Source organism: Pseudochaenichthys georgianus, chromosome 3 (genome assembly GCF_902827115.2).
Source record: "Pseudochaenichthys georgianus chromosome 3, fPseGeo1.2, whole genome shotgun sequence".
In the NCBI taxonomy this organism is placed as follows: Eukaryota; Metazoa; Chordata; class Actinopteri; order Perciformes; family Channichthyidae; genus Pseudochaenichthys; species Pseudochaenichthys georgianus.
The window spans coordinates 17,922,592-17,938,999 of record NC_047505.1 but is presented as its reverse complement, the minus strand read 5'-3'; the positions used below and the strand labels follow the sequence as shown (position 1 = coordinate 17,938,999).

Genomic DNA, 16,408 nt, shown 5'->3' with positions numbered 1-16,408 from the left:
ATCGGTTTACATTTTAATAACCAAATAAGTATGTGAACATAACCAATAACCTACCATAGCCAATAACTACGGAGCCCCCCTGGTGACATTGGTGAGAAAAATATTAATACGTGGCCACGTATTAATAATGCGTGGCCACGAATTAATAATGCGTGGCCACGAATTAGTTATTACGTTCCCACGCATTAGCAATTTGTGGGAACACAATAATTATTACGCAATAACTAAATCCAGATAGTCTATAGAAACTGATGACTGAGTGACAACCATAGACAACACTAGCTAAACTGTGTACCGTAGGCTACGGCTATTATCGCGAAGCATGGATCATTTTGATTTTATTTTATTTTCATTTGGGTATGAATTATAATGATATTCTGCAATCCCTTGCAGTTAAGCACAGTGTCATCCTTAGCAAAAGGCACTTGATTCAGCTGCTGAAAATGCACGGTTTGAAACGTAGTTGAGTAAAGTTAGAACGATATTGGCAGATTCGGATTTCACGGATCAATAACTCATGAACAAAACGTTGTTCAGACACAAATGACGTCTCCTAAGTACCGTGGTAAGGTTGACAACGAACTACAATCACATTTTGATCAAAAAAAGCCAATACGTGCTGTCCTCCAAACTGGAGACATTACATTGGTCTCTATCTGCAGCCGGAGAAGAAATGAGTGCTCAGGGACCGTCTGCAAAGTGCAACTCCGAAAAAAGAGAATACAATAATATTCAATCACTTCACTATTATACAGTATATTTCTACCAAACTCACCGTTGTCCGATAGTGTCACAACTGAGAGACTGGCTCAGGAGGGAGCCAGTCTCGATTGAGGCCCATCAGCTCTGATCTGCGGCCACTTCCCCTCCAGAAACTGTATTTAAATCTCAACCTGGTCACTAACCTGCCAGTGGGCAACTCGATTTTGACAGGATAACATCGAGATATAACACAAAATAGAAAGCCCCTTGACCCCAGCCAATTAAGGGGATCCGTAAGGCCGTGTGTGACGAAAGTTATATGCGCACGTTCGGGGCAGCGCGCTGACCCAGAATATGGTGTTTGGTTTTGAAAAAATATTTTTCCAAGCCATTGAGACAGTTATTTATGATTATCTTGGCCACTAGGGGTCGTACAGCTTCGAAACTGGCACCGTTGGATTCAGCGTCAAAAAGTAAGTCGGAATAGATATATTTTGATAAAAGACAAAACAAAAAACACATTTTTTACAGGGGTCAAACTCCAATCTTTTCGGTGATCTTTGGTATTTCCCAAGGTCCTAGAGAATCGAGACCTAGCCCATTCGATTCAACGTCCTTTTCTGAGTTTGAAAAAGTGTTTTTAATTTAAAAAAAAAAAAATGTTTAAAAAGCTAAATCTGCAACTATTTCAAAAATCTGTAACTTCTTATTGAAAAGTTGTAGACCATTGATCACCTACCATTCGACTCAGCGTCATCCAATTAGTAGGGGGGGAGTCCCTAGCTCAATGAATGTTAGGGACCCAAAATAGTGTCGCTCAGGGCCGGCCCTGACCAATGTGCTGCCCTAGGCAAGATTTTAGCTGGCGCCCCCCCCCCCCCTCCCCCCAAATGCAGACACTTATACTTACTATGACTCGCGCATGCATGGTTGTGGCATTACCACCAACACAGAAAGATATGGACACAAGATGTGTGCAACTGTATTTAGTTTCCTATCCATTTGAACATGATTTAAGTGGGGGGGACCTCACCTCCTCTAGGGGGGTCCGGGGGCATGCACCCCGGGGAAGATTTTTTTTTTTTTTTTTTTTTTTATATTGCAGTTAAAAGCATCAATCTGGTGCACTTTGAGAGCAACGTTAGGAGCTCTCTGGATACATCTCTCAACAACACCCATATGAAACAGAACTGTAAGTAGATTTTCTTTTTCTTTATGGATACTTTACAAATCACTCCCCTTTCAATGTATTTATTCTTGTTTATTAATAACAACTTTTTTGTACTGTCATATATTATTTTATACCTGTTTTTCACCTATTCTCTTATCTTTTTATAACTATAATGATCATATAAAGGTGTGCCTTTAGCTCACTGAGCTGAGGTTATCAGAGCCTCTCAGTCTTTCAGGAGAGAGCTCTCTAAAGCTCTCCCCCCCCGCGGCCGCTTACACAGTAAATTCCAATGTTCATAAAAGCACACAGAAGCTGTGTACGTTTTTTGGGAGTTTGATTTATTTTAAATGAACACAAATATAAAATTAAAACCTATAATTGCACACTACCAATATTTTTTTTTTAAATAACGATTTCACATAAACCTCTGGTTTTTACTGGGGCTGGGGCAGTTCAACTTGATTTTGGGGGGGGGGTTGTGCCATAGTTTATGGGCGCTGTACGCAATATAGGCGTAGTTCTGTTAGTATAAGAAAATAAGATGTACTTTGTTGATCCAAAATCGGGATTTTGTGTTGTTATGAAATTTTATTTCTAACTTTTATTTTTTTTCTCCCCAATTTGTGGCTCCCCCTATGGGTTGATGTGCCCTTAGCATTCACCTATACTGCCTATGCCGAAGGCCGGCCCTGGTGTCGCTACAAATCCAAATTGCCTGAAACGTGCTCCTAACTGTTTGGGTGGTCAATTTTGGCCTCAACACTTAGTGAATTTTTCGGATTTATGTGGGATATTTCTCCCACCCCCACACCCCCCACACAGACTACCCCCCCCCCCTACAGAGTACCCCCTCCCTCCCCCATCAATAAAAAAAAAGAAAAGAAAAGGCAAACAGCAGAGATTCAACATTGATTCAATGTTGGCATTTCAATTATTAAATTCCACCACAATACAACATTGATTCAATGACATATTTTCAACATTTAAGGTTGATCCACCATCAATCTTCAACCTTAACCAAAAATCAACATTTTTGACCATAATTCAACGTTGATTTAACATCTTTTGCTATCTGTACTCTTTAAGTCACTAAAGAGTCCAATTATTTAATATTTTACGAAAAGTCAATCAGAATTGTGTTGTCATACAGTACAATGCTACTTCATGCAAAAATACAATCTAGAAAATATTTTCGACAATAATGTATTAGTACTTTTACTTGCCCTCTTGTGGTAGATTCTGGTGATACTGAGGTAAAATAACAAAGAATTACACAACATCATGAATAACATCTGGACCCAAAGAGTTGAATTATGCATCCTTGTTGGAGAAATGTTATACCTAACAATGTATGTGATTACAATGTTAACACTTTTGCCTTCACTATATAATCAGTCAAATAATCTAACATTAATCTAATATTAATTTACAGTTAACTGTCCTTATTTATTGCAGTCTAATTAATGGGTATGAGATGTGTTTACTGCTAGAAGAGTCCATTTCTAATCAACAATGACTTTGGTTTGCTCTGGGAATTTAGAGAAAATATAAAGAGGATTGTCTTGAGGTTTATTATTGGTGTGATGAAATAGGAGACAATTTGATACAATTACTTAGCTATAGGCAGAATTTTCCTATCCAATCATTGATCCAATACGCAACTATTGTGAGTTGCATACTAAAAGCCTTCTTTGAGAATGAATAAGATATATTGTTTTAAACTTATAAAAGGTCTTCTCACTCTTTTCAAACCGATTTTTTAAATAAAATGTAGTTATATGGTTCTCATATTTTTGAAGTAAAAACAAACAACTTGTTAAGGTTCTAGTAATTCACTACATTTCCCCTGTAAATAACAAATAATGTGTAGACCACACATTTTTATACAAAAAAAATAAAGTAGACCTATTTAACTCAACTTAATATATTTATTTTATTAGGTAATTTAACTTTTTTGTAAGGAGAAAACACATCAGACACAGATACAAGACATTCATGTATTAGTCATTTTAAAGTGTGGGGACTTTTATTTTGAAACTTCTCATTTAGCCCTTTAGTAATCTTATTTTGAAGCGCGTAAACGCCCTCTTCCCGGAAACATGCTCCATCACATCCCCTCTGTTGTGTGCCCTTTATGGTCTACAGTCTATGGTTGTGTGTGAGTGGGGGTTGTAGGCAGGCTGTTAGATGAGGACGTAGGTTTACAGTTTTAGTAAATTTCTTCTCATTTTATGGCATGTAGATATCAGAAAGCACAGAGTGACAATGCAGATCCTCACCCCGCATGTTTACTGGGCTCAGCGGCACTCAGAGATCTTCCTCCGGGTGGACCTGAGCGATGCAAAGGTAACCACGCCAGCTTTAACTCTGACAGACCTGTCGTTTACTGATAAAGACACATGGTGTAATGCCTTTAATCTTTAATATATTAATGCTGTGGGTGTAAAAGTGGCTTATTCATGTTTAACATATCCCTATGCTAACGGCTAGCCTAACCGTTGGCTACCGTTACACCGCTATTTTGACCTATCACGTTTATGTGTGATGCCCAGAAGAAAACTGATAATACGTTAATAATGTAATATTAAGCAATTGTTCTACGTCCAAAAAATATATAGGCTACGTTTGTTTTTTACGGCAAAATACACAGTGCAACGGGAGCTGATAACAATGTATTGTCTGTCGGTCGGACTTCCTTGTTAATCACTACTCTCCACCGCTATCAACTGCCACTAAAACAAATACAATGATATCAAAGTCAGAATAAATAATTCAAGATACAAAACCCAGCTCAATACTAAATATATTGGGATGTTAATGCTTTCTGTCAGCCAGTCAAAATCTGTATTACTACTAATAATAATAGTGTTTATTTTGGTGATTTATCTTCACCTCATCACCATCTATAACTGACTACTTTCATCTCATTCTGTTGGCTAAGTGTTTGCATTAGTTACAGGTATTACTGGTTTTCCTCCTCGTCCTGCATCTGTTCGACAATGATCCTATAAAAGATGCATGACTTGTAATGGTTGTTCTGGATCTTGTTTAGCCCCTTAGCAGAATGGCTCAATGATCACTGAAACAGGCTGACAGAGGAACACCTGTCATGTTACGTATTTAACGCCAACTTATCAATAAGGAAAGACTAAATATAAAACATCTAAAATGAGTTTCAGTATAATGCACTTACAATAATTAACACAAATTACAGCCTATAAAATGCCCAAAACTGCCCTGCTTTACGAAATATATCGGTTTAGATTTTGGATATTCTAATATAGCAAAAGTGTATTTTCCTGGTTTTAAAGGCTGCATTGCAGTAAAGCTATGTGTTTTCTTAAACTTACCATATCGCTCTATTAGTTGCTCTACTTATCATCCCTATTTGTGGGTATGATTTATTGCATTTATATAATATTACAGGGCTGTTGTATTTGACTACAATACTTAGCTTAGTGTACATAATAAACTGGGTACTTGTTTTAAAGGGTTAAGTCTGGGTTATTTTAAATGTTTGCAAACCAAAAACAATAATGTGTGGCTCTCACTAGTAAGTCTTTTGTGAATTAAGACAGATATATCTATTTTTGTGTGACATAGAACTCCTTTAAAGCCAAAAACCCAATAACACCATCCTTATTCTTTAAACCCTTATTACAGCACCTAATATGTATTGATCCGCTGTTGAAGATAGTACCCAGCAAATATTTTTTTTAGTTTTATTTAAGTAAGATATATAAATAACGACATTGGCCAGTTGTTTAAAAAGAATGAATATTTATGTGTTTAAAAAGAATTACACCTTCAGCTTATCCTTACATTTGTATTTTGTGCATCAGTGTCGGGTTGGTGGTGATGGTTGCTGTTGTGTTTTTTAGGATCTCGACATCAGCGTACAAGAAAACAACACACTTCAGTTCAAAGGTCAGTATTTACATGGGTGCTTGTGAGTAGGAGGAAACACACTTGCATAATGAAAATATTGAAGCAAAACATTTTCTAAATAATCTTTAAATATTTCACATGATTTATTATATTTGACATGATGGCAATTCATATTGTTCCACAGCACAGGGCCATGGAGCTAAAGGAGATAATGAATACAAGTTCAGTCTGGAGTTTCGGGAACCTGTTAGAACTGAGGTAACAATATTTGTATTCATCTCTCACTCATGTGTGTTTAAATTGATTTTAATATTGAGTGTTGTCCAATTAATTTAAATGTAATCAAAGTTGCAATATGGACTGATGCAATGTCCAAATGTCAATAAGCTCAATATTTTGTAAAGGCCACATATATGAAAATGTAATTTTGATTAAAGTATTTTCATGCTGCGGAGATGTCTATAAACAGATTCTTACAATCTAAATAACTCTTTGTCTGGTACACATAAATCATTACACCATGATAATTTGTATACATGTTTCAATGACAATGTGACGAATGTTTTAAAAAGGGAATTTTGTATTTATTTTCAAACCGTGCAGCCCTAGTTATATTGAAATGTCTTGTTTTTGCACAATTGTAATGTGATTTAAATAAGTACCAGTGTTCAAGAGGGCATTATTGATGTGTTTTCCTACAGTGTATAATATAACTCTTAAGTGTTGTCACTTTGTTTCCAGCAGTATTTACAGATACCGAGATATACATTTAAAATGAAATCATTGCCTTAAACTATAAAAGGCAATACATATTATAATTTTCACAGCAAGTACAGTATGCAGTGCACATTGGCAAATTTCATACAATTTCTCCGTATAATGACTGCATAAATGTACCTTCTAGAAATAACTTAAGTCGATACAAAATGTGTTCAAATGTGTCCTTTAACCAAGTTATTTTCAGTCAGTAGCTACTCACATTACATCTTTGCCTTCTGCTTGTCTCAGTTACGAAACCTGATAGACATTGTAATACCTTTCAGATCAACCATAAGTCCACCCAGCGTCAGGTGGACATCAAGATCAGGAAGCAGGAGGAGCGCTGGTGGGACCGGCTGACTCTGCAGGAGAAGAAGCCTCTGTTTCTGGCTCCAGACTTCGACCGCTGGCTGGACGAGTCGGACGCCGAGATGGAGCTTCAGGCTAAGGTACTGTGAACATAAAATGAAGTCCACACTGAAAAGGCTTATGACTGATGAGGCAAATGAGTAGATGGGATCATTCTAATTTCAGTTAGGACAGTTGGTGCTATTTTTAGTCCATGCTCAAAGTTGTTTTAAATACGATGTCGGACTTCACTGGGATTTTACAGTAATGTGAACCCCTTTTACACATTAGTTGACAAAGCCACCATCCAAAGAGATGTCTCTTTGTTTGGGAAAACATAGCAACTATTACAGGAATGCTTGCCAATTTCTCAAAATGATTCAATAAACTATGTGTTGGAAAGAAAGGTAAGATAAGCAACATTTATATGTTTTAGAGTCTCACTGACATAATCTGATCCACCCCTGCTGTTTCTCTGAATGGTTTGGCTTAGCATATATCAAACATTGTAAGACTCCACCACACTGTCTAACTTTATATATATCTAAATTATATTTAAATATATATATTTGCAATATTCCCGGTGCTAGACCTTTAAATGGCATATTTTTCTTACTACGATTGAGTGGACTGTGTTAAAGGTCACATGTCATGGCCATTTCCACTGCTCATAATTCCATTGTTGAGGTCTACTAGAATAGATTTATACTGTGCAATTTTCAAAACTCACATTGTTTGGCATACAGCATCTCTGTAAACTACGTGTATTCACTCTCTCCACTAAACGGCTCATTGCAGCTCTTGCCCCCCCCCTCCCTGTGAGCCCAGTGTGCTCCGATTGACCAATCCACGGACTTCCTCACACACACACTCTATGCAGGCAGCTCAGCTGATTTCTCCTCCCTGCTGCAGGCTGATAACAGTTGGGATCGCGGCGAAATTCTCTCTGCAGACCCATTCTCACAGCGTTTATCAACCTTTTTCTTACTCAATATCAAGCCACACTTATTGTTCGCTAAACAAGGAAATCACACCTCCACGGAGCTCAGCGCGATTCACAACGTCAGATTGTTTCACGTTGTGAATCGCGCTAAGCTCCGTAGAGGTGTTGTTTCCTTGTTTAGCGATACACAGCCAAACTCACCCTGAGCACACAAAGTCACAGCCGAAGTAAAAACAATAAGTGTGGCTTGATATTGAGTAAGAAAAAGGTTGATAAACGCTGTGAGAATGGGTCTGCAGAGAGAATTTTGCCGCGATCCCAACGGTCTGTTATCAGCCTGCAGCAGGGAGGAGAAATCAGCTGAGCTGCATGCACTGAGTGTGTGGGGAAGTCCGTCAATTTGGACCAATCAGCAGAAGAAGTGACGTTGCACGGTGCAGCCACGTCACACGGGGCAGGAAGTAAACAATGGAAACTGAGAAATCTCCAACGAGGCTTTTGGGGGAGGTATTTTCTGTGTTAGAGTTTATTCGCTACAGGGTGTACTTTGAGGGTTTTGACTCTGCACACCGTTTACATGCATAAAAAGCTTCATAACACACAAGGGGACGGGCAATAACCGGAAAAGCATGACATGGGACCTTTAATATAAAATCGCAGTAGCTTAACAATTCATTATTATGAAATTAAAATCTTGTTTTTATGTGGTAATGTCAAGTGTTTACTAACTCGTTTTTTAAAACCTTATATTAAAAAAAACGTCTTTATGGTTTGATTTTTTTCAGGAGGAAGAGAAAATAAACAAGATAAGTGTGGAGTCGAGAGTTCGTAAAGACCGTGAGTCCCACTGTGCTCTGTGCTACCTTCCAAACATAACCTCACAGAAGTACTTCTCATATGTGTTAGCAACATTAGCATCAGGTATTTGAGTTATATTCTTCTCTTCCTCAGCGTACCTTGGGCTGAAGAGGGGCTACTTGTTTATGTACAACCTGGTGCAGTTCCTGGGATTCTCCTGGATCTTCGTCAACATGACCGTTCGACTCTTCATTCTTGGTCAAGGTTTGTAGAGGAATACGTTTATGTCCAGGTTAACCAGTTACCCCGCAGTACTGGAAGTTTGCCTAACCATTTTTAGAGTGTTTCTGTAAATACAAGATATCTGCTTTTCTTTTGTTTATTACTGACAATCCTTTGGTCTTGAAGCCACAGTGCATTACATTAAATCTTATTTAACTAAATGTAGATTATTAGATTCTGCTGCAAAGGCTGGATAAAATGTGGCTATAATCATAGTATGCCATGAACAGACATTAACCCTGCACACCACAGTTTATTTGAAGTAACTTTACTGTCAGTTACATCACACGGATCTCAAAGATGATGTGGAACAGTTGAGTAAAAGCAGAATTGGCAAACTGTAAAGGGATGGACGAAATAAAGATAAAATCCAGACAATTGCACTCCCTTTAATAGCTTTTACATTTCATGGGCTGCATAATAAATAAGACATAATTAGCACCACCGTGCAGCTAAATGAAACACAGAGAGAAAGATAGAGCTCTGCATTTTTGTTTGTGGGGGAGCGATTCACAGATGAGCTCATTTAAATTGAAACAGGAACACGGCTACGCAGCAGGGATTTGTTTTGCAAATGATGAGGATTATGAATAGATGCTTATGCAATGTGCGGTTTAATTATGTCCGTTTGTTTCTCTCTCCCTTCACAGACTCGTTCTATGATACCTTCCACACCACGGCCGACATGATGTATTTCTGTCAGATGATGGCCGTGCTCGAGGTCATCAACCCCTTGCTGGGTCTGGTTAAGACTGGGTTCTTTCCTGCTATGATACAGGTAGAGAGAATCACTTCATGTTTTATTCTGATTTCAAGCCTGATTATGTAAACCCAAGTAACACCTAAACATTTGAGTCATCAAAAAGCAAAGTTACTTTAATGTAGCTAGTGTAAGTTGTCACACATATGGCTAAAAGCATGTGGAAACCTGAACATTACATGTGATATTTAAACATCTCATTCCAAAACCGTGGGCGCAAATCTGCTGCATGTTCCACTCTTGGGGTTTCAAGCTTTACACCTGCTGTAAAGAGTATCAGTGACCTAGTTTACAATCATCACTAATGCATTCCTTATGCATTCCATTCCTGGGCATGATAGGGAAGAACCAGTTTGTAGGATTTGATGCCATTTGCTCTAAGGCGCAGGAAAAATATGGCTGACATTGAGCGAGGGGCCCTATAACGCTGTTTGGGATCTTCCCTTTCCTGTACTGTGTGTGTGCGCGACTGCACGCGCATGTAAATGGTCTGCAAAGGCTAAAATCCCAAGGTTCCCTCCAGAGGGAGTTTCTCCTTTACCAGCTTTGAGAACACTTTAATGCAGCAATAATTATAATCAAAACATTTGATATATATTATTCTAAAATGGGCCAATCTGCATAATGAGTACTTTTACTTATGATACTAACTATTTTGATACCAATACTTTTTTACTTTTACTTGAGTAACATTTTGAATGCAGGACTTTTTCTTGTAACAGAGTATTTCTACACTCTGGTACTTCTACTTTGACCCAAGTACAGATCGGAGTACTTCCTCCACTTCTGGTTGTAATAACAGTATTGTCTTAAGCATCACTATCTGATACTTTAGCATTCATATTTAACATCATGTGAATAACAGTATCTAAACTCTGTCTGATGGTTCTCTGTTGCAGGTGGCAGGGAGGAACGTCATTCTGTTTGTGATCTTCGGCAGTCTGGAGGAGATGCAGAACAAACCTGTGGTGTTCTTCGTCTTCTACCTGTGGAGCACCATCGAGATCTTCAGGTCCGTCACATCATCATCCTCCCCTCTCTGCCCTACATGCGTAACTGCCTCCTCTAACACAGGCTCTTCCTTCTCCACATCAGGTACCCGTTCTACATGCTGGCCTGCATCAGCACAGAGTGGAAGCTGTTGACGTGGTTGAGGTACAGCCTCTGGATCCCTCTGTACCCGCTGGGGGTCTTGGCTGAAGGTTAGAGATTAGAATACTGAGAAAACAGTGGCATAGACAAAGCTGGAGGGGTACACATGAGTTGTTGCTGACTGTGTCTTTCTGTACCTGTTTCCAGCGGTGGCCGTGATCCAGTCCCTGGCCATCTTTGATGAGACGCGTATGTTCAGCGTCCCCCTCCCCGCGCTGCTGGGAGGCTCCCTGAGCTTCTCCTACACTCTGCAGATCTACCTGGTCCTCATGTTCCTAGGTGAGACATCCCTTACCTTCGACTGTCAGGGTTCGTACGGTCATTGAAAACCTGGAAAAGTCATGGAAATTCAAAATGCAAATTCCAGGCCCTGGAAAAGTTATGGAAAACGATGTTTTTCCCAAAGTTTTGGAAAAGTCATGGAAATGTAACTAAAGTTGCGTCAAATATAATTTACATGTTATCTAATCGCCAAAATAATCTGCGGTCGCGAGCTGGTATGTGCCATCATGACGCGCATGATATTATTTTTTAATATATGAAGCGCGAGCTGTGTGCTCGAGTCTTCCTGCCTGTCGGCTGAACTCTGCTGCTCCGGGATGAGGGTCAGCTACATTAGCTACGGTGCGTTCGTTAACTGCGGAGTCACTGTGGCACAGACTGCACCGCTGGTGAACAGCTGTTAGAACGGGCCGTTCAGGTGTTCAGAGCAGAGCGGCAGAGCGTGATGTGAACTGAAATGTTTTTCTGTCACAATATCATTAAGGAATCGTTGAGCTAGCTAGCTAGCATACATTGTCACTATCTGCTAACGTTAGCTTTAGCTTTCGTTTTCTAATAGTTTTTTTCATAGGCTATAAACGGAGGTGGTATAAGTATAGATATTGTGCTAGAGTAAAAGTAGAAGTACTCAGATCTTGTACTTGATTAAAAGTAGAAGTACTCAGATGTTGTTCTTAAAAGTAGAAGTACTCAGGTCTTGTACTTGAGTAAAAGTAGAAGTACCAGAGTGTAGGAATACTCTGTTACAGTAAAAGTCCTGCATTCAAAATGTTACTCAAGTAAAAGTACAAAAGTATTATCATCAAAATATAGTGAAAGTAGCGACAGTAAAAGTAGTCGTTGTGCAGATTGGTCCATTTCAGAATAATATATGATATGTTTTATAATGATTGATCATGAAAGTGTTATCAAAGCTGGTGAAGGTGCAGCTAGTTTGAAGTACTTTGTAGACTGCAGGGTAGCTTGTGGATTTACTCCAGGTGGAACTAAAGTCTAATTTAACACTTGATTATATTTCACATCATTCATCCACATCTGTAGAGTAACTAAAGGTATTAAATACATGTAGTGGAGGAAAAGTACACCATGTACTTCTGAACTGTAGTGGAGTGGAAGTACACCATGTACCTCTGAACTGTAGTGGAGTAGAAGTACACCATGTACCTCTGAACTGTAGAGGAGTAGAAGTACACCATGTACCTCTGAACTGTAGAGGAGTAGAAGTACACCATGTACCTCTGAACTGTAGTGGAGTAGAAGTACACCATGTACCTCTGAACTGTAGAGGAGTGGAAGTACACCATGTACCTCTGAACTGTAGAGGAGTAGAAGTACACCATGTACCTCTGAACTGTAGAGGAGTAGAAGTACACCATGTACCTCTGAACTGTAGAGGAGTAGAAGTACACCATGAACCTATGAACTGTAGAGGAGAAGAAGAACAAAGTAGCAAAACATTGAAATACTTAAATAAAGTACAAGTATCTCAAAATTGTACCCACGCATAGTACTTGTTGAGTTTATGAACTTAGTTACTTTACACCAGTGGCTATAAAGATAGAAAGACTAAGCCTTGCACAGAGGCATGACAATACATTTTCAAAATGCTCAACAGTGCTGCCAGAATTATAAACTAACTGCTACACAATTAAAATAAATGCTTTTATATATTTATATTAGATGTGACTCTTTGGCGTTTCTGTTATTATTAACACTGCTGCTTTCAGGGGGTCAGGGGTCGGGTCCTTGCCACCTTTTTCATACCTGATGACTTTGCCTCCCTGACTACAGTTGCTTTAGCGTGTAGAAGCTAGCCTACTATTTGATTTGTTTTAGATAGGCACTACATGTTTCATATGCAGACCTTATTTTCCTGTTCCATGTTAAAATAAACCATTTTCAGTGGGAATTTTTTTTTGGTCATGGAAAATGAGGTAAAGGTCATTGAGAAGTCATGGAAAAGACACCAAACCAACTGACTGTCCGCCGCATCTACGCACTGTACAACACACACCTACACACTGTACCACGCACACACCTACACACTGTACCACACACACCTACAGCTCCTAAAGCATATCATCAGGCTACAGCCGTTGTGTATTTTATTATGTGAAGCACTAAATGGTCTTAGAAAAATATTGACTCTTTGTTTGTAGATATCTACTAAACTACAGCAAATACAGAGAGTAATGTAGGCCTGTTATACTGAGTAATATATATTATACACACTGCTCTGCTTTCTGCACGGACCTCACAGCTGTTCTCTCTGTAAACATCTCGTTGTGATGAAAGCAGTTTCTAAAATAATATCCAGGGGATGCATGCAGAGCTGTCATTGGCTGAGATAAGTCCGGCCGTGCGTCACGCCTCCACCATTCCCCGAAATGCATCCGCGGAGGAGCCGTGAAAGAACCATCAGTGTATCCTCGGTTATAGCTCCTCCAGAGAGCCTCCTCGACGCTCGATCCTCGTGTGCATTTAGAGAAATGAGATGTCCTTCAAAATGGCGTGCTGAAATTCACTTCCGGGTTACTACCGGAGGACCGAGGAGTCCAGGAGGGGAAATTTGAGTATTGAGAAACCTCTAAAGTCATAATAAAGACAAATGTATTTCGATCAATAACAATTTGTTATCAAATTTACGAATCATAAAATATGAAGTCAGACATTTGAAGCTTGATTCATAAACCTCAAAAGAAGCGGTGAATGAAAATGTAGACAAAAGGCATTTGGAGTCCGCTGCAAAGTTCAGTTTGTAGAGCTGGCTGCCCACACTTGGTCCCGATGCGAAGGACCCGGGTTAGAATCCAGCCTGGGACCGTTTGACCTGTGCTATCCCCTCCGTCTCCCCCTTTCAACACTGTCATTTAAATAAAGGTTGCAGAAGAAAACCCTAAAAAACTGAAGACAACATGTGTTTTATTAGTTGCATTATAAATGTCTAACTGAAAATGTCATTTTCATGTGCAAAAATGTCCCTGGAAACAGTTTTGAATGAAGGAATGATTTACTTGTGTTGTGGAGACGGGGCTTACTAATGTGTTTGTGCAGTCACCCGATGAGACATTACAGCTAGTCTATCAGCTTCATACTGACGGCTTTCTTCTCCTCCCAGGACTCTTCATCAATTTCCGGCACCTGTACAAGCAGAGGAGGAGACGATTCCGCTCGAGGAAAAGGAAAGTCCAATAACTCATCAGCCTATTTTTAAAACACCCTGAACTGCCGTCCTGTTAAAGATTAAGCAGAAGGTTTATTTTCCTCAATTGCCTTTCTCATCTTCTACACACATACACTGACCTGAAGGAGGACTTTTCCCCTTAATCCTCCAATGGGTGAACTTTCCCCAGACCACATCCTGTTTATCCTTCTTTAACAGCTGCACAACACACATCACCTGAAAAAACTGTACATCCAGTGCTTTACTACTAGTGTGTTTATTCTCTTAAAAAATGTCATATTGATCAAGATGTTTGTCCACGTCTCCAGTAGGACATGGAGTCCTATGTTCCACAGTTAGAGTGGTTAAAGAAAACTCTTTCTGGGAAGGCTCGGGCAGATTTGCCCTTTTTGTTTTATTTATTGCTTTAGGATTATTTATTAAATGGTGGTCTTTGTTGGATCAAAACTCATAATGTTTTTAGATATCTTTTAACCCATTGAAGAAAAACACCATGGCTCTTGAGAAATGGTCAGATGTGTTTTCCAAACACTGAGGCTTGTTTGTCTCAGTCAGTCATTCACGGCTTTGAATATTAAAAAGCCATGCAAATTACTTTTAAGAGGAATTTTTAGAACTATCTTTTCATGAAACACACAATCCTTCCTGGCCTTTACACTAGTTTTATTGGCAAACTATACAACGATTAAGCTTCTACTTTGTGACCTACAAGGAGGACGTGGGATTGACAAATATGATTGAAGTATTGTTTGTTGGTTTTTTATGGTAAACGCTAAAAAATCACGCTAAACATACAAATGGCAAAATAGGAGAACGTTTATTTGAGGATAGGATTGGAGGATGAAGTTGAAGGGCTAAATAAAAAGGTTATCTTTTTATAACTTGACAAATGCTTTTGTTGCATTAATAAAAACTCAGCTGAGTACTTTATGCCAGTTCTAAATTGACAGCACCTCCATAGTCCAGTTTTATCTTCTTTAAAGCACCATGTCAACATTTTAAAAATGGGCAACATTGGACACCCGTGGTCATTTGAATGAATCCAACAATCTGCCATGTGGACACTGACTTGAATAGAAGGAACACAACAAGCACACGCTGTTTTCTCTGTAAGTATACACAGTTGATGTGTGTATGGTCAGTGTGCCAATTAATGCAAATATATGTTTCTACCATCAGAAGCTTACACTACAATCATAGAAATTCAACCTTTTGTTGTTCTTTGAACTGTGGATGTTTCGGTCAAGTGACAATTCTCTTAAATGTGTCAAACAATTAAACTCTTGGCCAGGTCACTCTTGGAAAAGAGATTTTAATCTCAATGAGTCTTTTACCTGGTTAAATAAAGGATGAACTCCAGATGCACCAAACATCCTTTACAATCCAAATCTGCTCTTTCCCAGGTGTGACGATTGACAAATCCCACTGGATCTTAAATTGGAGAAGTGTGGCAGATGGTTTATTATTAGCACTGACGCTTCACACTAAAGAGGGGGCAGGTGTTATTCTACTGTGAAACTGAGTGAAGAAGCTGAGCACAGGCGATATTGTTGAAGGATATGACATCATCAACAATGAACCGTCCACTTCCTGTTCCACCCAATCTGTTCACCCTTTAGACTTTCCATTTGTTTTGGATTTATTTGTGTTTATTCAAGTTGTTGATTTTGTTTGTTTGTTTCAGTTTTTTTGTTTGTTTTTTTGAATGGTGTTTGGGAAAGATGTGTACTTGTCATAAAGCTTGATTTAGACATTATTTGCATTTCAAAAGTCTTCAGGCAGACTAACGCTGCATTGTTCACAAATATGGTTTCCTGCCTAAAATAAACATCAATTTTCTAAATTTGGAGGCCGGGTGTTTTTTTTGTCTCAACTCAGTTCCTTTTATAAAATATCAAACATTTTTAAATGTTTAATTAATTGTTTTACATTTCGCTGCAAATAGGAAAGGATGGATGTTGTTGGAGATTTAAACGTATTAAAATGTCATGAAAATGTTTCCATTTCAGAACCATTCTGGATTATTTTCAAGGCGACATAAATGGTCAAAGAATGTCTCATCAGTGTAATTTATTTAGTGAGCGTTTGCCCCCTGCCACTCTTTAAGCCCCCAGCCACAGGGGTTTTCACTTTGCC

The 16,408-nt window shown here is 38.9% G+C and overlaps 1 protein-coding gene across 1 annotated transcript; it reads left to right on the top strand.

Moving 5' to 3' along the window:
* Positions 1-3,981: 3,981 nt before the first annotated feature.
* LOC117466010 (very-long-chain (3R)-3-hydroxyacyl-CoA dehydratase-like) lies at positions 3,982-16,119 on the top strand. The gene is made up of 11 exons (XM_034109142.1): positions 3,982-4,222; positions 5,758-5,803; positions 5,949-6,022; positions 6,808-6,972; positions 8,600-8,651; positions 8,766-8,876; positions 9,545-9,672; positions 10,554-10,666; positions 10,750-10,856; positions 10,954-11,085; positions 14,207-16,119. Exons 1-11 carry the CDS (start codon positions 4,142-4,144, stop codon positions 14,281-14,283), a joined length of 1,086 nt encoding a protein of 361 aa, XP_033965033.1. The 5' UTR covers positions 3,982-4,141; the 3' UTR covers positions 14,284-16,119.
* Positions 16,120-16,408: the final 289 nt, after the last annotated feature.

What these genes read in the sequence shown, in the direction of transcription:
- LOC117466010 (XM_034109142.1), top strand. Translation starts at nt 4,142, where the DNA reads ATGCAGATCCTCACCCCGCATGTTTACTGGGCTCAGCGGCACTCAGAG. An exon ending in ACTCTTCATTCTTGGTCAAG is followed by an intron (nt 8,877 to 9,544) that starts GTTTGTAGAGGA and finishes CTCCCTTCACAG; the next exon opens with ACTCGTTCTATGATACCTTC. An exon ending in AGCACCATCGAGATCTTCAG is followed by an intron (nt 10,667 to 10,749) that starts GTCCGTCACATC and finishes TCTCCACATCAG; the next exon opens with GTACCCGTTCTACATGCTGG.